Source organism: Octopus bimaculoides, chromosome 10, assembly GCF_046866305.1.
Source record: "Octopus bimaculoides isolate indiv1 chromosome 10, ASM4686630v1, whole genome shotgun sequence".
In the NCBI taxonomy this organism is placed as follows: Eukaryota; Metazoa; Mollusca; class Cephalopoda; order Octopoda; family Octopodidae; genus Octopus; species Octopus bimaculoides.
Genome location: NC_142937.1, coordinates 49,735,913 through 49,760,115, shown reverse-complemented (window position 1 = coordinate 49,760,115; position 24,203 = coordinate 49,735,913). Strand labels below are relative to the sequence as shown.

General features: G+C 38.4%; 1 protein-coding gene across 3 annotated transcripts in view; it reads left to right on the top strand.

Annotated features, from left to right (window-relative positions):
• LOC106880147 (uncharacterized) overlaps positions 1–24,203 on the top strand; it is a 100,694-nt gene that overhangs the window by 64,239 nt on the left and 12,252 nt on the right. Inside the window, exons 7-9 of one of the 3 annotated variants that reach the window (XM_089358618.1) lie at positions 1,057–1,215; positions 2,136–2,266; positions 16,810–17,245. In XM_089358618.1, coding sequence (XP_089214744.1) covers positions 1,057–1,215; positions 2,136–2,266; positions 16,810–16,867 — 348 coding nt within the window. In that variant the 3' untranslated portion in view covers positions 16,868–17,245. Of the gene's footprint in view, positions 1–1,056; positions 1,216–2,135; positions 2,267–16,809; positions 17,246–24,203 lie in introns of those variants that run through there. The other 2 variants (XM_089358620.1, XM_089358619.1) reach the window with 2 other exon arrangements.

Genomic DNA, 24,203 nt, shown 5'->3' with positions numbered 1-24,203 from the left:
CAAAATTGACCTTGTTGGGATTTAAATTCAAAACGCAAATGATCAGAATAAATATCACATTGCATTCTATTTGATACTCCAACAACTTTTCCAATTCACTTCCTCAGCACCAGTAATACAAATATAACTCCTTGGAGCTGATCTAGAAATCCAACTTACAAGAAGTGCCATTGTCTTGTTTGGTTTAAAGTTATATTTCCAGGTTTTGTTGTTGATGTTATTTTTTCATTGTTGGTTTGATGGTTTTTATAGTTTTGGGCTTTAATTAAAAGAGACAGACAAATGGTTCTAATCTCAAGTGTTTCTTCTTTAATCTTTCATGGGTTATAACTGAAGTCACAAAATATTTATTGCAGCCCAATATATATATTGAGTGCTTTTTTTTATGTTTCTAAATGGCTACATAAGATGAAATATACTGATCAAAAGAGTGTGTAAATGGTAATTGTGAACAGATGAGAGAAGCTAACCCCTATCAATGTATTAATGCTACATTTTAGAAACATAGAAATGTAATTTCTATGTAGAATAATAAAATTTACAACTATAAAACGAAAGAAACTAGCAAAGGAACTTTTATATAAATTCTATACAAGCAACTAAATCTTCCTTCAAACAACATTGTGTAGTCTTCATAATAAAACCAATTCAGATGTTGGCATCATATGAAGTTAGAAACTTTGAGAGAAAATATGAAGTAATTCTATTTTGGCAGCCTTTGATTTTTTTTTTCAATCCAAAGGGTATATTTCTACCCAATATATACAATTCATTTGCTTTGAATTTCACTGTTACAATGGCACTCTATCATAAATACATGGGTTTTATGTGATTTAGATACTGGATTATTGATTCGAAAATCATGAATTCATTTCTCTTCATATTTCTTGCTCTTCTCAACATTCATTCTCTCTATCATTGTATGATATTGTCAAAAAACATACTTTTCTATCAGCAAACAAGAATTTATGTGATTAATTCTAACTTGGAAAAATATGTTTTATGTTTAACACTTTATATTCTGCTGTTTAATTTGTGTTTTAATGTTTTCTCTAGGTTCGTGAGTTGCAATCTTACATGTACAACTCATCTTTGAAACAACTACAATTAAATGAACCTGGCAAAACTCGGTATATTTTTAAAACAGTTGGTGTTGCCATGTGGGCACTGAAGCAGAAAGACTTCCGTAAAGCACTACAAGAGATAGTAATGGAAGTAAGCATGCCAACATTTGATTGAATGTTTCAAATCTGTCTACTTTCTCTACCTTGTTCTCCACCTCTCTCTGTTTCTCTCCTTTTGTATGCTGAGTCAGTAAATAAATACTAATTAAGCATGGAAACTGTACCATTGTTTGTGTACATGCTACAGGTACAGTCTATATGTTGGTAAAGAAATCCAATCATTGATTTTTGAATTTTACCTTTTCTTGACCACATATTTAATGATATATATTACCTCTGTTTCAAATGACTTGGAGGAAATAATAATTTGGTGGGATTTAATGAAAAGGTTAGCTTCTTTTCATTAAATTGTTGCTTAGAACATAAATTTAAAAAACTGTTTCACAAAGGTTTCAAGATTTCCCCCACCTTTTTGCTGCATTAATGATTCCAAGCCCAATTAGTGCTCCGTAGAATGATTACCCCACAAACCCCATGCAATCCACTTCAATTGGCTTGCAGTAATCCTACCAGCCTCAGCTCTGCATTGTTCTACTAGCTCTTGGTATTCAACAAGCTTTCTCTCTTGAGCCTCTTCAGTGCTTTTTCCCAACACATAATCCTAGCATGATTACCTGCTTGATAAAATTTCAGAGGAGCACTCATTATTAAATTATGATGAAAGCTCTTCACTCTAATGTGAACAGTTTAAAATGAAAGAATTTTGTGGCAAAACCAGTGGTAGTCTCAGGTGGTTCGGTATTGAAGGAGTTAAAGCCCTAAATGGAATAACAGTCATATACATAAACGTTTGAGATATTTACAAAAAGATATTTATACAGTTTATTCAAAGTTTTTTATCCTCTACTTAATACCAGCTGGTTATAGTTATCCTAAAAAAACTCTGTCCCAAATATTTACAATGGCTGACTTTTGAAATGTATGAGAAATGTTATTCTCTATTGATTTCAGGGAGGAGATGCTGATGCTAATGCTGCTGCAGCTGGAGCTGTTCTTGGATGTAAAATGGGCCTTGATGCCATTCCTAAATCATGGATTGACAGTCTGCTGCACAGAACATGGCTTGATTCAATTTTAGATGAGTTAGTTATCATTATATTTAAAGTTTATGTAATAAATATTTTGTTCTTATGTCTATGTGTGTATATGGCAGCAAACTGGTAGAACCAGCATGTTGGATAAAATGCTTAGTGGCATTTCATCTGGTTCTTTATGTTCTGAGTTCAAATCCTGCCAAAGTCAACTTTGCCTTTCATTTCTTTTGGGAGGGGGTATCTATAAGGTACCATCAAGTACTGGGGTTCAGTGTAGTCAACTTGTCCCCTCCCCTCAAAATTACTGGCTTTGTAGCCTCCGATAAATCAGTGTCTCAAGTGGGAATGTTGTAATTTTGGTTGTTCACTTATACATCATAGTGACTGGGTAACCAGCTTGGTGAGTCTTAGGGCTCAAGAAAAAAAAATGTATCCATATATGTGTGTATCTATACATACATATGTGTATATATGTATCTTTTACTGCTTTCAGTAAAGAAGTGTTTTCAGTTGAACAAATTGACCCCAGTACTTATTTTTTTTAAGCTTGATACTTTATCAGTCTCTTTTGTCAAACTAGTAAGTTACGGGAATGTAAACACACTAACACCAGTTGACAGGTGGTGACGGGGCACAAATGCCGACACACACGCACACACACAATGCTATTTTTTCAGTTTCTGTCTATCAAATTCACTTACAAGGCTTTGATCAATCTGAGGCTATAGCAGAAGATACTTGTCCAAAGTGTCATGCAGTGGGACTCAACCTGGAACCATGTGGTTGGGAAGCAAACTTCTTATCACCACGCCTTGTATATTTGTACATTTATAGATATGCAGTAAAATTACAAGTATGTGCTTTTAGTTAATAAACACTTGTAAAATTTACCTTACATCACCTTTTTTTTATATCTTTTGGGTTGACAGAATAAAGTACTAAACAAGTATTGTGAATTGATATAATCCAGTGTTCTCTTCCTCAAATTTCTGGCTATAAACCTCTATTAAAAAGGGTTACAGCCATACGGTTTTAGGTTCAGTCCTGCTGTACAGCACCCCAGGCTGACCAAATCTATTGAGTGAATTTGGTAGATAGAAACTGAAAGAAAACTGTTTTGTGTCTGTGTGCTTTTGTATCTCCTTGCCTATACATCTTGTGCTGAATGTAGACAATACTAAAACACTGTTTTATTTGTAATCTCTGAAAACATGTGCTGACATTGATTTGTTCTTGTTTGAAAGACTAGGAGAAAATATTACCTTGCTTGGAAACAGTGTCCAGTCAACTTGTCAATGGCAATTTGTCCTCATTTAATTTGTCTCCAGTCAATTTGTTGTTGATCAATTCATCCCCAGGTAAATCCATTGAGATCATAGGGAAAATGGAAGAATGAATATCTGAATTAAAAATTATTTTAAGGTTTGCTGTATTGCATATTTATTTTTTCTTAAAATTTAAGATTGTGTGTAATTCATCATCATCATCATCGTTTAACGCCCATTTTCCATGCTGGCATGAGTTGGACAGTTTGACTGAGGTCTGGAGAGGCAGCAGCTGCACCAGGCTCCAATCTGATCTAGCAATGTTTCTACAGCTGGATACCCTTCCTAACAACAACCACTCCAAGAGTGTAGTGGGTGCTTTTTACGTGCCACTGCCACAGGAGCCAGTCAGGCAGGCCTGGCATCAATCATGTTCAGATGGTGCTTTTTACAAGCGACCGGCACAGGTGCCAGTCAGAGAGCACTAGCATCGACCACGTTTGGATGGTGCTTTTTATGTGCCACTTGCATGGGAGCCAGTCAGGGGGAACTGGCTACAGCTATGAATAATTTTTTGGCTTGGATCATATTTTTCCATGACATTTTTTATATGTAGGTTCATATCTTAGTATTTGCATAAACTTCTGCAATTTGGTACTGGCAAACCTGTCCTCACATTTAATCACATCAATAAGTTTCCAAATACTTGGATGACTAATATTTACTGTGTTTTTCAGCATGCTGTGGTAGGCTTCTAAACTATTTGTAGTATGAGGAATCCCCATCATACATTGATCCCAGGCATTCTATATAGGTGGTGGAAATGGAGACTCAAGGTGTCGCCTCCTCTTCTTCTCGGTGGTCCTATATGAGTATTTTCAAAATAGGATACCATTGACTGTGAATATAATCATCATCTACAAGTTGTTCATATCCATCTACAATATCATCAACCGGCAAGAAAGCAAGGGCAACAAAACACTGCATTTTTAGACTAAAACTGTCATCTTCGTGATATCTGCATTTTAGTCTTTCTTGTAAAACATGCTTGTACACATTTTGTCCTAAATGAAACAAGCAACATGCCAAATATGACCCAGGATTCCAGAAATCCGTTATGGGCTACTTTTTCAAAATCGATAATTATATTATCAGGTCCCTCATTCATTTATTTTGACAAAAAGTCTACTATATGTGTCTTGACTTTTATCAGAGAGCAATGCGAACAATCGTGGGGCATTAAAATTATCAATTTGGATGTGAAGCATGTATAACTGAAAAAGCAGCACTTAAATGTTCCATCTGCTGCTCAGTTCTTGTGCTGTTTTAATATTAGTATTTGTTTTGAATCTTCCATCCCGCTGTCATACTTTATTTTTGCTGCTGTTGTTCAGCAGCTGCTGCCTGAGTGATATCATATGGCATTCAAAGGCCTCTACCACCTTCACTTCTTCTTAGGTAGAGCCTGTCAACATCACTGTTTCTGTGGAAGTTCCCAGTTGTTGTCAGGATTTTGCAGGTTTTGATACCTATGGAGTGGATTTCCTCTACAGACCAATCAAGTATCTCAAATGTTGGGATTAGCACTGGTACTGGAAATGCATTGTGGGATATTGTTTTGTTGTTAGAGGAGAGTTCTGACTGCCATATTTTCCTAAGTCTGGTGTAATATTCTCGGGTCACTCTATCTTTATTCACAGTGCCTTCATATGATACATTTTTGTCTATGCCTAGGTACTTTTAGCATTCTTTGTGTGAAATAGGGAGATAGAGTGACAGTCGATGCATAGGTTTTGGGTTTAAGGGACTGACTTTCCTCGTTCTATAACCAAATATGAACATTTCTTTTGGCCAAATTCCATGCCTATATCAGCTGAAAATGTTGTTATTAATTCCAGTTGTTTTTTTGGCATTGTTAACACTTTTAGCATAAATCTTCAGCTTGTCTATGTATGTGTGTGTGTGTGTGTGTGTGTGTGTGTAGATATGTGTATGTGTGTGATTGTTTTTTATGTGTTTAATTGGTCATATAGATATGCAGCAGGTGGTGGTGGTATCAGTTTCCCCTGTCAACAAATCATCCAGCCACTTATGTCTTTCAAGTCATGTGAAATAAGTGATCCCTTACAAGAAAAACAGGTAAAGGTTAATGTTAAGAAGGGCATCTAGCACTAAAGCAGTGTCACAAATAATATATTTGTCCAAGCCCATGCATGTTTGCCAAAACAAATGTTAAACAAAGGAAGGCATTTGTCAGTTTGGTATTACAGTTAAAGGCTCTTGCCCAAGGTGTTGTACCTTCTTTTTATATCTCTTGCTCTTTCTTCTAATGTTTATTGCTTACCCTTTAGGCTGCAGATTTAATCTGATACAGTGTTTAGCAGCAGCATCTAACTCTTTGGTGGTGTTAATAGAATCTGTTCTGTTGTAGTTATTCTGACCAAGTCCAGGTCTGTTGTGTGAGTATAACTTAGTATCTTGGTGTTCTGTCTTTTATTACTACAGCCAGCTATTTTTACTGTTGTGTTTTTTTTTGGGGGGGGGGGGGGAGTTATTATTTATTTATTTTTTTCCTTGCCCCTCTCCATCAGTTTTGAAAGTGCTGAAAAAAAATGTCAGATGCACCAACTTTCCTCCTCTAAATAAGCCACTGCAATATATAAAATAGAAATAGCAAAAATCCAATTGTTATATCATGTTCTTGCAAATACTCTTGGGCACCTGTGTGTGTGCGCGCACACACACACACATACACAGTGCATCCCCCTCCCTCACACAGTCACACACAAGCTAATTCATGCACAGCTGTATGCCAACATACACAATTAGTTGAGAAGCAAAAGATCATGTGCTATAATTGCAGAGAAGGAGAGATTAGTAGGAACTAACTAAGAGAAGGAGAGAGAGAGAGAGAGATAGAGAGAGAGAGGAGGAGGAGAGATTAGTAGGAACAGTGTGAGCTAGGGAAATCTCTCAACAGAGAAAAGTGTGTAAACCTAAAATGGTGGTGGTGGTGTGTGTTGTGTGGGGGAGGGAGGATTGTGGTAGTTGTGGCAGTGGTGGTTCAACTTGATTGTGGTACACACACACACACACACACATGCACACACACACATACACACATACACACACACACACAGTGTAATTTTTATGTACTTTATTTGAATATATATATATAATCTCAGAAATAAGAATAAACACAAGTTTATCTTATAGTTCCTGTATGCTTTTCTCCTTTATGGTTGTTTGGAGTCCAGCAGTTCTAAGTTCATTTTAATGCTCAACCACAATGGGTTATCAGGAAACATATGTAGGGTATTTGGATAACGTGTGTTGTGTGTACATGTATGTACACACAGACATACATATATATATTTGTGTGTGTGTGTGTGTGTGTGTGTGTATATTTATATATACTCACACACATGTATGTATGTATGTATATATATGTGTGTATGTGTGTGAATATATATATATATATAGTAAAAAAGAAAATGGAGGGATACAAAAATGACATCAGTCGGTAGTCATTCTATTATGTCTATCTATTCTAAAACATAAGGAAGTATTATAAGAATACATACACATGCAAAGACTGTGTGTTACACACATATGTACTAGTAATACATAATAGAGTAAAAGATCAGTTCATTAAAGCCGTTTTTGCCAAGAGGCCATAATATCCTCCATGCTATCTCCATCCCTTCAGTATTCTGTCGGGATGGGTTAATAAAGTTTGGATGTTGAGTGTGCCTCTAGGCTTCTTCAGAGGGTTAGGAGAGCCAATACATACAAGAATCAATTACCAATAGGTACAGTATATTTTTCTTATTGAAGAGGGCATAAGAAGAATAGGAGCAAAATTTAGAGTGTGAGAGGAGTACAACTTAGTAAGATGGATTAGGTATCGGAAAAGGAAGTAAGTCATAGACTTCCAGTGTTGCCTTCCAAGATTCATGTTATTTCGTCTAGTGGTGGATAGGTGGATATAGTCGTTCTTAGGAGGAATTTTTTAGGAAGGGTGAATTTAGGGAGTGGTTCTTATTTTGTTTACATATAAATACACATTATGTTTACTGTGGTGGGTTTGAAAGTATGGTCTGTGTTTCGGAGGTGGAAGTTTATATGTAGGATGGCAGCTGGTACTAAAGAGAGTATGGCACCAGGTGGTGACCAAAGTACAGTGTTCGTGTTTGTTATTGTTTCGATTAACAGGTCCCTGAATCCTTGTGTGCAGTGGGGTGGGGGGTCATGGTCAGTCCTGCAACCTAATTGGTCAGCTATTTTTTTGAAAACCATGACGCGGTTCCAGTTCGTTGATGGTTAACAGATAACACAAAAACAAATCAGATAAATAAATGAGTAAATAAATAAATAAATGAATAAAAAAATCATGGCTGCTATGGGCAAGTAGAAGAGCAAAGTAAAACTAAAACTAGATTAAACTAAATTAAATTAAGACAAGTAAATAAATAAATAAATGAGTGAGTACGATAACTAAAACAATATGACTAAGGGGATATGATCTTAAGGGACAGCATAAGAAAATAAATTATTGTTGCAAACGTATAAAAATAAAAATGTAAAACATGTATCTACCTATCAGGGGAATCAGCTATTTTGTTAAATGTAATATAGGAGTTGGGCAGGGGATTCATTGTTGTCAGAAGGCAGAAGAAGGAGGATTTCATGACAAGGGACAACAGATGGACCGGACCAGATCGATTGCTTGTTTTTCTAAGTTATAGTTATTTATTGCTAAAACCTATACTGGTAAAATATAGAATAATGGATATAAAGTATTAAATGGATGGCACTGTGTTATAGTATTAAATTATTGAATTAAGTGTTTAATTTAAATGGGGTAGTAGTTTGAAGAAAAATGTTTACATGGATATATATATATATATATATATATATATATATATATATACATACAGCTAACGGTAAATCTGTGTATATCTAAAGGGGGTAACTCAAGCATTTCCAACTAATAAATTAAATAATTAATTGATTCTGTATTGGGATAATATTCAATTTAGGTCTGAGGGAAGAGGTAATATCGGTGCCCCTGGGCTGGCTCTTGTGCGGGTGACACATGAGGTTTTTCGAGCGAGATCGTTGCCGGTACCCCCGGACTGGCTCATGTGCGGGCGACACATGAAATCTTTCAAGCGGGATCGTTGCCAGTGCCCCTGGACTGGCTCATGTGCGGGTGACACATGAAATCTTTCGAGCGGAATCGTTGCCAGTGCCCCTGGACTGGCTCATGTGCGGGCAACACATGATATCTTTCGAGCGGGATCGTTGCCAGTGCCCCTGGACTGGCTCGTGCGGGCGATACATGATATCTTTCGTGCGAGATCGTTGCCAGTGCCCATGGACTGGCTCATGTGCGGGTGACACATGAAATCTTTCGAGTGGGATCGTTGCCAGTGCCCCTGGGCTGGCTCATGTGCGGGCAATACATGATATCTTTCGTGCGAGATCGTTGCCAGTGCCCATGGACTGGCTCTTGTGCGAGTGACACATGAGGTTTTTCGAGCGAGTTCGTTGCCAGTGCCCCTGGACTGGCTCATGTGCGGGCGACACATGAAATCTTTCGAGCTAGATCGTTGCCGATGCCCCTGGGCCGGCTCTCGTGCGGGTGACACATGAGGCTTTTCGAGCGAGATCGTTGCCGGTGTCCCCGGACTGGCTCATGTGCGGGCAACACATGAATTCTTTTGAGCGGGATCGTTGCCAGTACCCCTGGACTGGCTCATGTGCGGGCGACACATGATATCTTTCGTGCGAGATCGTGGCCAGTGCCTCTGGACTGGCTCTTGTGCGGGTGACACATGAGGTTTTTTCGAGCGAGATCGTTGCCGGTGCCCCTGGACTGGCTCATGTGCGGGCGACACATGAAATCTTTCGAGCGAGATTGTTGCCAGTGCCCCTGGACTGGCTCATGTGAGGGCGATGCCCCTGGACCGGCTCTTGTGCGGGTGACACAGGAGGTTTTTCGAGCGGGATCATTGCCGGTGCCCCTGGACTGGCTCATGTGCGGGCAACACATGAAATCTTTCGAGCGAGATCGTTGCCAGTGACCCTGGACTGGCTCTTGTGCGGGTGACACATGAAATGTTTTGAGCGGGATTGTTGCCAGTGCCCCTGGACTGGCTCATGTGCGGGCGACACATGAAATCTTTCGAGCGAGATCGTTGCCGGTGCCCCTGGGCTGGCTCTTGTGCGGGTGACACATGAGGTTTTTCGAGCGAGATCGTTGCCGGTGCCCCTGGGCTGGCTCGTGTGTGGGCGACACATGGAATCTTTCGGGCGGGATCGTTGCCGGTGCCCCTGGGCTGGCTCTTGTGCGGGTGACACATGAAATGCCTTGAGCGGGATGGGATCATTGCCAGTGCCCCTGGACTGGCTCATGTGCGGGTGACACATGAAATCTTCCGAGCGGGATCGTTGCCGGTGCCCCTGGGCTGGCTCTTGTGCTGGTGACACATGAAATTTCTTCTAGCGAGATCGTTGCCGGTGCCCCTGAACTGGCTCTTGTGTGGGGTTCTGGGATTTTCGAGTGGGATCGTTGCTGGTGCCCCTGGGCTGGCTCTTGTGTGGGTGACACATGAGGTTTCTCGAGCGAGATGAGCGTGGCCTTTGCCAGTACTGCCTGACTGGCCTTCGTGCGAGTGACACGTAAAAGCACCTGCTACACTCTCTGAGTGGTTGGCTTTTGGGAAGGGCATCCGGCTGTGGAGACACTGCCAAATCGGATTGGAGCCTGGTGTAGCCGTTTGGTTTCACCGGTCCTCGGAAAGTGGACGTTAAACGACGACGACAATACGTACAGACATATATATATATATATATATATATATATACCGCCTGACTAGCCTTGTAGGATTTTCGAGCGAGATCGTTGCCAGTGCCCCTGGACTGGCTCTTGTGCGGGTGGCACATAAAAGACACCATTTCGAGCGTGGCCGTTTTCATGCGGGTGACACGTAAAAGCACCCACTACACTCTCTGAGTGGTTGGCGTTAGGAAGGGCATCCAGCTGTAGAAACTCTGCCAAATTAGATTGGAGCCTGGTGTTGCCATCCGGTTTCACCAGTCCTCAGTCAAATCGTCCAACCCATGCTAGCATGGAAGGCGGACGTTAAACGATGATGATGATGATGATGATGATATAAATAGGAGGTTTTTTGTTCAGGTAAATGTGGGGTGTGGACATCTATGGATTCTTATGTATTAGGCAGTTTAGCTTTAGTAAATTACACTATATTATACTCAATTATCTGATTGTACATAAAGGTTTATATTTATAAATTTATAATTTAATCCATTGGATAGTGTTCTATATTGTTATTAATCTGCTCATTTGTAAGGTGCAATTTAATTGCTAAGTGCTGGTATATATGATGAGCTAGTCATGCGTATATTTTCTGAAGATCCATTAAGGGAGGGGTTTCTATCTTTAGTGTATAAGCTAGGTTTATGTATAGTATTCCTAGTAGGAGTATGGGGTAACATACCATTGTTTGATCAGAACGATGGGGTGTTCTTATCTGTACCTGTCTATACTCATACTCCAGCAATCATACATATAAATATATCTACAGATTTCCATATGCTCCAATACTAATACTAAACAGATATACATTCACATCCTTATCCATGTATGTACACCATTATATCCATGCAAAACCATATTGACCCCTACCCACACCCTTATCTCCCCACCTGTGCATACATGTATGTATTCATTTCCACAACTATGGATACATATGTGTGTAAACATCCAAAAATCTAAAAATCTATGGCTTCTTACATAGTCTATCATATATACCTATATAGGTACGTGCACATATGCATACATACATGTGTCCGAACCTATATTTACATATACATACTCACACACTCACAAACAACTGTGTATATATATATACACACGCACAAACACATACACATCCATCATCATCATCATCATCATCGTTTAACGTTCGCTTTCCATGCTAGCACGAGTTGGACGATTTGACTGAGGACTGGTGAAACCGGATGGCAACACATTTAGCAGAGTTTCTACAGCTGGATGCCCTTCCTAACGCCAACCACTCAGAGAGTGTAGTGGGTGCTTTTACGTGTCACCCGCACGAAGGCCAGTCAGGCGGTACTGGCAACGGCCACGCTCAAAATGGTGTATTTTATGTGCCACCCGCACAAGAGCCAGTCCAGGGGCACTGGCAACGATCTCGCTCGAAAATCCTATGAAGGCCAGTCAGGCGGTACTGGCAACGGCCACGCTCAAAATGGTGCATCTTATGTGCCACCCGCACAAGAGCCAGTCCAAGGGCACACAGACACATATACATGTACACAAACATACTCACACATACTTGTATATATATATATATAAATATATATATATATATATATATATACACACTCACACATATACATTCCTACACCCATACATACACATACATATACATGTATATATAATATAATAATAATACGAATATTGTTATTATGATACAAACAAGGAGGGACACTAGTACCAGTGGGGGTTAAATAACAAGTGCTAGTGGTATGCTTAGTTTTATGAAGGCAGGAAATGTTTCTCTCCTTAAGAGAATTAACAAGAAGAAGGCTGGCTTTAATCATGAAGAAAATTTCATTTACACATAGCATACATTTTCTATTTTTTGTACTATACACTGGTGCTGTGGTTAAAATCTTCCAATGTAGCTTATGATCAATTCCTTTATCCTTAAGTTCCCATATGTAGTTGCTCAATCCCATTGAATTTCTCCTATTTCTGTTTCTAAAGGTGTATCTGTGGTGATTAAGCTTATGTTTCATATTCTGGGTTGCTCCTACATATACCTTATTACCTGATTGTGTACTTACTACTCATTGATACACTACTTCCTTTCTAATGCAATTATTGTTAAATACACAATTCCTGCTAATTCTACAATCACAGGTTCTATATAGCTGTGTGGGGGTTATATCATGGGTATCGTCAGGTATTACATTATTGGTGCTGTGGCTATTGTTGATACTAATAATGATATTGTTGTTACTATTGCAATTACTCATACCACTATGATTATTATTATTATTATTATTGATTTGAATATTGTTATTATTGTTTCTATTATTATTCTTATTCCTATTATTATTATTATTACTATTGTCACCAACACCACTATTACTATTATTATTATTGTGGTTATTGTTATTACTAGTGTGCATATTACTGCTGTTATTTTTCCTACTTAGATAGAAGGTGTCCCGTTTTCTAATGTTTATTGAGGAAATGATGGTAGCCAGGTTATGTGTTAAACTGTATCCTATTCTTATTGTTTTGTTATTGATTATCTCCCAGTATTTGTTTTTTTCTTTTATAAATTGTTTATTAATGAATCTAAATATTGTTTTGACTATGTTATTCTTAATTTGCATAGCGAAAGAGATGATTAACCAGACAGTGTCATTTTTATTATTTCCATTTTTGGGTTTTATTATGTTATGTGTATTGTTTCTGCTTTTATTTTTATTTCTATCATAATAATTATTATTATTGTTTTTATTATGTATGGGTCATTTTTTCATATTTCTAATACTTCTATTGTTATTTCTGTACTCATCCTTGGTAGCATTGCAGTTGTCAAAATTATTGGGGCTGGTGGTGGTTGCCCTATCCGGGCTTCTATAGTTATTGTGCCTCCGTTTACTCCAGTTTCTGCATTTACAGTTAGATTCTATAGATAAGCTATCTATTTTCTTATCCTTATTATTGGCACTATTATTTCTATTATTAATAATATTATTATTATTTGCTTTAAATGCATTATTATAGTTCACGGTATTAGTCCTATCCCTACTACCTTCTATAATATTATTCTTATTACCATTAATGTTTCTGGGGAAGTATTTCATTTTTTCTTTATAGCCTTCATTTTTTAGTGCTATGTTATACCTATCCTTGTGTTTATTAAAGATCTCTTCATTAGAAGAGAGGTATGAAATCCTTTTACTTATATTCTGTAGTAGGGCTCTTTTTATTTGCTGGGGATGGTTACTAGAATTATTTATATATCCTAAGGTAGAGTTTTCTTTCATATAAGGCTCATGGAGTCTGGTGTTTAAGTTGCAATTTATGTCTAAATAATTTATAGAGTAGTTTTCATTTTCTATAGTTATAGATAAGTCAAACCTATTAAAGAATTTATGTAATCGTTTCTTAAGTAGTTCAAGGCATCTATTTGAAAGGTTCCTAACTAAAAATAGTGCATCATCCCTATATAGACCTCCAGTTAGTTCTGGGAACTCTCTACTTATATTATCCAAGATGTATAATCCTATCAGGTCCGTCACTTCCGCTGGGTCTGGCAAGCCCATTGTGATATCAAAGAAGTTTGGTGTATCTTTTCTCGCCCATAGTTTGTTATCAAATTCGATATCAGCCTTTCCGGCAATGAGTATCACGTTTATCTCCCTCATATTTAGGTTAGTGTATCTCCTGGTGAAAATGAGAGCACTGTTAAGAACAATAGTGTTTATAGAGGAGTAGTAGTCCTGTATATCGATTTGTATGAATTTTTGGTTACATCTATTTTCTATCTGTATATTGGAGAACCAATCTAGTGCACCTTGGGTGTTACTCCATAGTTCTAGTTTAACTTTACTTTTTATTGTTGGTTAATATTTATCTAAGATTACTTTACTAAGCTTAACTATGTCAGATTTGTTAGGACATATTAATCTAACCTGCGTTTTATTTAGGAAGTTTTCCTTGTGGTCCTTAATTGTTATGTGGGGTCTAATTGGAGTAAATAGCTCTGTCTTATCTCCTAAATTAAAATCCAACATTATATTTCTGGCTTCTAGGTTTATCTTCTTTAGTGTGCTATTAGGGACTACCTTATACTTTTTTATGATTTCTCTATGGATGAGTTTGTGGTATATGTTGGGGTCGATATTGTAGATGTTTCTAGTTTTGTCTGAATGTGTTAAAATTTCATTTTTGGTATCTAAGATTTGTATCAGGTCTTTCAACTTTGGTACAGGTTGTGTCTGGTGTGGTGGGCGGTTCTTGAACTTGATGTTTTCAGTAGTACTCCATAGTTCTTGTTCAAAGTTATCTAGGTGCTTGTTAGTTGGTGGTGCTTTTCTGGATTTAAATATATGCTTGGTAAGTTCCAATATTTCAGTGTTATCAGTGTTAGAGTTATTGTGATTGTTGCGGGTAATTAAGTCCAACTGGGTTAGTTTCCTTTCATGGTGATATACTTTCCATCGAATTCTATGAAGGAATTCATTTATTCTAAAAATTATTTCTTTGTGATATGAGTCCTTAGATGGGATCAGGATGTCCTTCAGTGATGAGTCCATCTTTATCAGCTCCATTTTTCCAGCAGTATTCATCTTGAGAGTCTGTTATACTATGTCTGTGTGTACTCACATCCACAACCAGTGTTATAAACAGTGTAGAGACAGACAAGTAATAAAAAGCTCTCTATCAAGTATTTATTTATTTCTGTGAGAGTTAGAGGTTGGGAAGCCAACCAACTAAGGGATAGTACCTATACAATATACTGCTGGTAGTGTACCCAATTATTAATATCCAAGTGCTGGTTATTGCATGGTAATTTTGCAATTGAGTGTCATATATGGGCGGGGGTAAACAGTGGTTTACCCTTACAGCTAAAAAGAAAATGGAGGGGAAACAAAAATGACATACATCAGCCGGAATTAATAATTGAGTACACTACCAGCAGTATAATGGATAGGTACTATCCTTTAGTTGGTTGGCTTCCCAACCTCTAACTCTCACGGAAATATATATATATATATATATATATATATATATATATATATATATATATATATATATATATATATATATATATATTTATATACACACATATATATATATACATTTAGGTACAGGCGTGGCTGTGTGGTAAGAAGCTTGGAGAGCTACCTGGACAACAGGCTGGACCGCGATCGGTACTAGTCCGGCTGCATAGGCTATCCAGAGTGGCCTCCACAAGTGAATGTGGAGGCTTTGAGCAACGCAGAGTTGTTCAACGTAATGGCCTCCTTTGGAAGGGAGGGACTTCCAGTTCCTCAAAATAGGCCCAGATTTTTCGAAGCAGGCTTGCCTGCGGGCAGCAAAGAAGGTGCTTGGGGAAGAAATACAAGAGGCCTAATACGCCTATTAAATTATGTGATTAACTGTTAAATTATGTGATTTTGACTGTATGTAATTGAACTTTTAAGTGAATCTTATTGTATTCCAAAAGAACAGTGATTTCGAGGGGTTTTCGGTCAACAGGCGCCGAATACCCCTCTCATATCATTCATATTTCATCATCACTCATTTCATTAATGGATGCGTCCAGCCCGCTTTGCTTCTTGCAATTCTTTGTAAGGCCTTATGGCCAATTTAATGAAATAAAGAAGCTTGCTTCCCAAACACATGGTTCCAGGTTCAATCCCACTGCATAGCACCTTGGGCAAGTGTCTTCTACTATATCCTCAGGCTGACCAAAGCCTTGCGAGTGTGTTTGGTAGACAGAAACTAAAAGTAGACAATTGTATATGTATATATTTATGTGTTTGTGTTTGTCCCCCAGCACCGCTTGACAACCCTGTGTTGGTGCATCCTCATAACTTAGCAGTTTAACAAAAGAGCCTGATAGAATAATTATTAGACTTGTTTGACTAAAACCCTTCAAGGCAATGCACCAGCATGGCTGCAGTCAAATGGTTGAAAAAAACACACACACACACACACACACCCACACACACACACACACACACACACACACACACACACACACACACACACACACACACACACACACACACACACACACACACACACACACACACACACACACACACACACACACACACACACACACACACACACACACACAGATATATTTGTTTCAACAAACACACACATGTATATACATATATTGTATGAATATATATTTATAAATGTATATTATGTGTTACGTATGCACTCGCACATATGTAGATATCACTGTCATCATCAATTTAACTTTCACTTTTCTATGCTTGCATGAGTTGGACAGAGTTTTATTGAGGTACACTTTCTATAGCCGGCTTCCAAGTAAAGGGGATATTTCCCTATGGCCAGATATTTTTCACGGGAGATTTGAAATGAAAAACACTGCTGTACTACAGTGGCACGCACACACATACAAGCATGATCTGTGATATTTGTTTGCTTGTAACACACCTTTATTTTGCATGTACTCATATTACATTGTCAGTCTTTCTCTTCCTTTATAGGTACTTGCATGTTTTAGAAGGCGGTGGTCCCAGAGTTAAGTATGAGAGTGTAGTTTGACAACACTGAAGCACTTGAAAATTGACTGTGACCTACTATTTATTTTACTGAACTCTATCTTTGACAGACTGCTGAGCTCATATGAGATTAAATATATTGCTAGCATTGCTTCATTTTTCATCATAAGAAATTGAAGAATGGCTGCAAATTTTAATACAAGTAACTTAATATTTTCCTACATAAAGAAAAATGAATATGTTTTGAAATTTTTTTATTTTAGAAAAAAAGATTAGAGTAATAATGATAATTGAATTGTTTTGTAAAAGAATAAAAAAATAGCCAAGTGAAAATTATTTTGTATTCAAAAAAATTTAATTTGGTAGAAAACTGTAATATTTGGAGTAAACTTTAATAAATATATATATATTAACTGTTTTAGAACTGTGGTCTAGATATCATCATCATCATCATTTAATATCTGCTTTCTCATTCTTGCATGGGTTGAACAAGTCTTCTCCAACACAGTGTCATGCCGTCATTGTTTCTGACCATATCTTCTTTGCTCATGCTCACTAATATCATCATCCAACAGAGCATGTTTGCTTCATATCTCCCTAGAACTTCTCACATTCTCCTCATTCAGTGCCCTTGTCTCACTATCATGCAAGCATCCTACTATCTACTCTTCATTGGCAGAGAGAATCCCCTTTGATATTCTGAGAGAAAAGACTCGGTGGAGTGGTTTGTGAATTTGAGCAAATCCAATATGGGTATCGAGAAATGGTAAGAGGAGCATCTTGTGGATGTGACATATATACATATATATGTTTATGCTTGCTTTTATGCATATTTTGTTGTTGAGACATGCATTTAAGTGTCTAATCTTGACACAGTTTACTTGTTTCTGTTCTTCCTCTCATTTGACTTTTATCTTGGCACTGTTGATACATATGTACATGTGCACACACTCATATGTATGGCTGTTCACTTGTGGCCAGGAAAGATCATCACTGACCATAAAGAACATTGTGCTCTCAGATAAATTTTTACTTTACACTTGTGACTCTGCTGGTTACTAATGGGCCCTGCTCTTGATAAACATACATGTCTACAGATATTGCAGACCAAGATTCCTCCATTGACTACACTGGCAGTGCAGTTTTTGAGCAGCTCACTTAAATTCAGCATGGAAAATACATGCTTTCTTGAAAATATTCACTTCTTCTTTTACTTGTTTCCTCCATTGGTAGTGATGACAAGCATTGGTTTCCCAGTTGATCTCCTATACTTTACATGCCTGCAGCAAGGACCTAACACAATTCTTAAATTGTAGTCTTGATTTCTGCTGGGAGTGCTTCCCACAGACAAATTCACCATGTAGCATTTGCTTAGGGATCCCCCAATCACTCATCCTAACAAGGTGTCTAACTCAATGTAAATGGTACTCGTGCATCATTGCCTTAATGCTCAGGATGTTGACTGCTCCTCATCATTTTCATTTTAACATCCATTTCCCCATGCTTGCATGGGTTGAATGGGATTTATTGAGTCAGATTTTCCTATATCCTGATATCTTCTTATTGCTAACCCTCACTTGTCCCCAAGCAAGGTAATATTTTGTATGGCCACACACACACACACACACACGCACACACACACACACACACACACACACACATGCACACACACACACACACACTTACACACACTCTCTCTCTCTCTCTCTCTCAAATATGTGAACTCGTGTATACACATTTTACTCAGGCACCCCCCCATATATATGTGTATGTGTCATCATCATTATCGACTAACGTCTGTTTTCCATGCTGGCTTGGGTTGGATGGTTTCATTGAGGTCTGTAGAGCCAGTGACTGCACCAGGCTCCAATCTGATCTGGCAAAGTTTCTACAGTTGGATGCTCTTCCTAACGCCAACCACTCCAAGAGTGTAGTGGATGCTCTTTACGTGCCACCAGCACAGGAGCCAATCAGGGGGTACTGGTATCGGTCATGATCAGTTGGTGCCTTTTATGTGCCACCGGCATGGGAGCCAATCAGGCAGACCTAGTATTGACCACATTCAGAAGATGCTTTTTATGTGCCACTGGCACGGGGGCCAGTCAAGGGACACTGGCCCCAGCTATGGCGTTGGTTTTACTTTGACTCAACAGGTCTTCTCAAGCATATCATATCACCCAATGCATCAGGGGTATTCTTAACAGGGCCGGACATGCGTGGTTGCGATATCACTTTAGTTGCTGGGTCTTCTCAATCACAGCATATCTTCAAAGGTCCCGGCCTCTTGTCATTGCCTCTGTGAGGCCCAATATTCAAAGGTCATGCTTCACCACCTCATCCCATGTCTTCCTGGGTCTACCTCTTCCGCAGGTTCCTTCTACAGTTAGGGAGTGGCACTTCCTCACACAGCTGTTTTCATTCATACATATTACATGGCCATACCTGCACAGTCGCTTCTCTTGCACACCACATTTGATGCTTCTTATGCCCAACTTTTCTCTCAAGATGCTTACACTCTATCATGTACACACTGACATTACACATCCAATGGATCATACTAGCTTCAATTCTTTCAAGCCTATGCATGTCCTCAGCAGTCATAGCCTATGTTTCACTGCCGTGTAGCATGGCAGTTCACACACATGTATCATACAGTCTACTTTTCACTCTGAGCGAGAGGCCCTTAGTTGCCAGCAGAGGTAGGAGCTCAGGCTATTCTTACTCTAGTAGCTACGCTCTCAGAGCAACCGCCCCCACTACAGACTTGGTCGCCTAGGTAGCAGAAGCTATTAACTACTTCTAGTTTTCCCCCCTGGCATGTGATGGAATCTGTTTTCTGTACATCTTCAGTGTTTATTGCCCCTGTGCATCTGCCACACACAAAAACTATTTTCCCGGTTAACCTTCCTTTGATATTGCTGCACTTTTATGTGTCCATAGCTTACATTGGGTACATCCTATGGAGTTTCTACCCACACTTTTTCTACAGATTGAGCAGGGCCTTCTACCTGAAGGAGGTTGTGATTTGACAGCTTTCTTACTTACTAAGGCTTTTGTTTTGGCTAGGTTAAATCTAAAGCCCTTCGATTCTAGACCTTGCTTCCACACTCTAAACTTCATCTCCAGTTTTGGCAGTGACTCGGCTATTAGAGCAAGGTCATCAGCATAGAGGAGCTCTCAGGGGCAGCCTGTCTTGAATTCCTCTGTTATTGCCTGGAGGACTATAATGAATAAGAGGGGGCTGAGGACTGATCCTTAGTGAATGCCTACTTCGACTCAGAATTCTTTACTATATTCATTGCCAACCCTAACCTTATTGATAACATCCCTGTACAGGGCTTGTACAGCTCTTACCAGCCACTCGTCTATCCCTAGTTTCTTCATTGACCACCAGATAACGGATCGGGAGACCCTGTCAAAGGCTTTCTCCAAGTCAACAAAAACCAAGTACAAAAGTTTATCTTTGCCTAGGTATTTCTCCTGAAGTTGCCTTACCAGAAATATAGCATCAATAGTGTTTCTGTCTGGCACAAAACTGAACTACATCTCATCTAGGCTAACTATCTCCCTAATTAGTTGGGTCATGACCCTTTCCATAACTTTCATCACCTGATCCAATAATTTGATACCCCTGTAGTTATTTCTGTCTAAAGCATCATCTTTCCCCTTGTAGCAGTTGACTATGGTGCTGCTACACCAGTCATTGATGACTCCTTCGAACCACCTGATTTACGATGCAGGTGGCATGACTATAACCCACACCACCCGATATTTTAAGCATCCCAGCAATGATTCCTGATGGGCCAGGTGCTTTCCCTGTCTTCATATCCTTAATTCCTTTATCTACCTGGGTACTGTCAATTCGGATAGCTGGTCCCTCAATTGGGTCAACCTTTGACAGACTCTCCCCCTCCCATTCATTCTCCACATTCAGCAGTCTTTCATAATGGCTTCTCCAAGCCTTTTCCTTTGCAGAATCATTAAACGCAAGGGCACCATCATCCACGCGGACACATTTCTCTCCTATGACATCATGGTTTTCTCTCATACACTGTCTTGCAATCCAAAATACTTCAGCTTGCTGAACATTGGCAAACTTTTTCTGTATGTATATATATATATATATATACATATGCTTAGATATACAAGTATATACCCACACACCCATATATGCGTGTGTATATATATATATATATATATATATATATACCCAAACCTATGCATAAATCTCCCACCCAAGGTACCCCATACCGTCCACCCAACAAACACCCACAAGCATACCATTTTTTCTACAGATCTTCATACCCAGGCAACCCACACCAACAGAACCACAATAACTACCTACCCAACTCCAACCTTGCATACAATCCACCCTACAAACACCCAAAAACCCACCGCATTTCTCACAAAACCTTAAACCATCACATCCCATACCAACACAATCACTATACCTACCCATCCACTTCCAGCCTATCCACCCAACAATACCCCTACCCCTACCCCTTCTACCACAATTCTAACAATCACTACACCCCCCACTTCAACAACCATTTTTTAGACAGAGGGGAGAAAAACAGGCACTACCGCTAATACAGACCCATCAAAAGAAAACTAAAAAGAAAACTAAAATAATAAACCTCTCTAATAAAACCCTTACACAAACCCAAATTAACATCCTAGCCAGAGGCTTAAAATTCACACCCACCCCAAGAACACCCAACCCCCCTGAGATCAAGGATGACATTTCAGAATTTTGCAGAAAGCTTCGTTTAACAGAAGCTTTCATAGACTTCAACAATGAGGATGACTCAATTATTAAAAACAAAAGCAACTTCATACCTTCCAAAGGAAGGAATAAAGCACTGGATGATTTTTGCAACCACATCCAGAGTTTCCCTTTTACCCCACCTAAAACCAAGGTCAAATCAAACTTTAATAGCATAGAATGGAAAAATCTAAGAGACTTACAACAGGACAAAAGCCTTACTATCAAAGAAGCTGACAAAGGTAGTACTGTAGTCCTAATGAACACAGATTTTTACAAAGACCTAGCACTCTCCTTACTAAACGATAACTCCTATGAAACTATCACCAACTATAAACAACAAAAAACTCTCAAAAACCTCACCACCCTTATACTCCAGCAAGGTCAAGGACTCACGGACAAAGAAAAAGATTACATCACTAATTTCAAATGCAAGCCCAGCCTCTTCTATGGCCTCCTTAAAATCCATAAGAACAAATCCATCACCGAAGCTTGCAAACTCTCCTCTGAAATCTACATCAACATCAAGGCACCGGAAGATTTAAAACTAAGACCCATTATAGCAGGCACCTCCTGCGAAACACATCGCTTAAGCAATTTCTTGGACATTCTTTTGAAACCTTTCCTAAGCCACATCAAAAGTTACATCAGAGATGATCTTGACATGCTCAATCACCTCCCGAAAACAACAAACGAGGAGTCACTCTTGGTGTCTTTTGACGTGGCCAACCTTTATACAAATATCCCTCATGAATATGCGATTGAGGCAATTAAATTCTGGCTGCACAAACACCCAGAAACATTTCCTAATCGCATCAACCCAACTTTCATCATAGAATCACTTAAGTTCATTCTGACCAACAATTACTTCCTGTTTGCAGACATATACTTTCGCCAAAAATGTGGTATCACGATGGGTACTAAAGCTGCACCAGTCCTTGCGAACCTCATAATGGGTTTTTTTGAATTAACACTATATGAAACCTCACGTCAGAAATTTGGACACCTTTTCCACATCTTTTTAATGGATAACTGGAAAAGATATTTGGATGATTGTTTCATCATATGGAATGAACCCTATGAAAAACTTCTAGAATTCAAATCCATTCTTAATAACATACATCCCAACATTCAATTCACTATGGAATTCAGCAAACATCATCTCCCTTTTCTTGATCTCTTAATCATAAAAACACCTAATAACCAAATCACAACCGACATCTACCACAAACCTACAGACTCACAACAATACCTCCTTTTTAGCTCATGCCACCCAAAACACACCAAGATAAATATCCCCTTTAATTTAGCTAAAAGAATTTGCACCATTGTCTCTGACCCTACCACTCGAGAAATACGCTTACAAGATCTCAAAAAAACACTGTTACAACGCCAATATCCCTCCACACTCATAGATCTTGGAATAAAACGTGCCAAGGAACTTGACAAAAACACACTAAAAACCAACCAACATAATAACACACCCAACCCCAAAATACTTCCATACATCTCCACCCATAACCCCAATAACATCGAAGCATTCACCACAATTAAACAAAACCTCCCCTTACTCACCACAGACCCGAAAATGAACAATATCATTAATACACACAAAGTCCTTAAATGCAAAAGGCAACACAAATCTTTGAAAACATTATTAACCAATTCCAAACTACATACACCACTTCCACCCCCATCAGTTAAAAAATGTGCACGCCCTAATTGTGGCACCTGCCCTTACCTACTTGAAGGCTCTGAATTTACCTTCAAACGAGGAACAAAGTTTAAAATTAAAACCAATTTCTCTTGTTCCTCGAGTAACCTCATTTATGTCCTTACTTGCGCAGGTTGCCAAAACTTCTATATCGGACAGACGAGCCTCCCATTACGTAGAAGAGTAGCTGTCCATAAGGAACAAATAAACCTCCCTCAATACCGCCAAATTCCACTCAGTGGCCACATAGACTCTTGCGCCAGAAACAAAAACCCTAAATTCATTATATTCCCTTTCTATCAATGTAAAGACAGAATCTCCACACAAGAAAGAATCAACGAGGAGAATCTTTTCATAGAGAAATTCCAACCATTTCTTAACACACACACCCCTCAGTGACCTTATTTCTCTATGAACAGACACAAACTTCCTGTTTTGAAAAAAAGAGTTCATAACTCTAACTAAAAACACTTGTCTCCCCTTACACACACTTCCTGTTTTGACACCACATTTCCTGCTTAACACAAACTTTTAACCCTTTTTTTAAACCTAACAAAACTCTCAACTCTCATGCATCCTTATTTTTCCTACCAATTTATACATGAACTACTATTGAACTACAAAAGCCCAAAGACAATATAATGTATGGGTATATTTATTTTTTTTATATATTATTGTTTTATATATTATTTTCTTCATTTTGTACTTTTTTGTACTTCTTTGTAAAAAAACATTTTCATTCTCCTTCTTGATAATTTGCTTCATCGCAATGAAAACCGGTTAGAAAAAATCTTCATTAAATTATGCTCCCAGTTCAGCATTCTGGCTTTTTTACATTTTCCTATATATATATATATATATATATATATATATATATATGTATGTATGTATATATATATA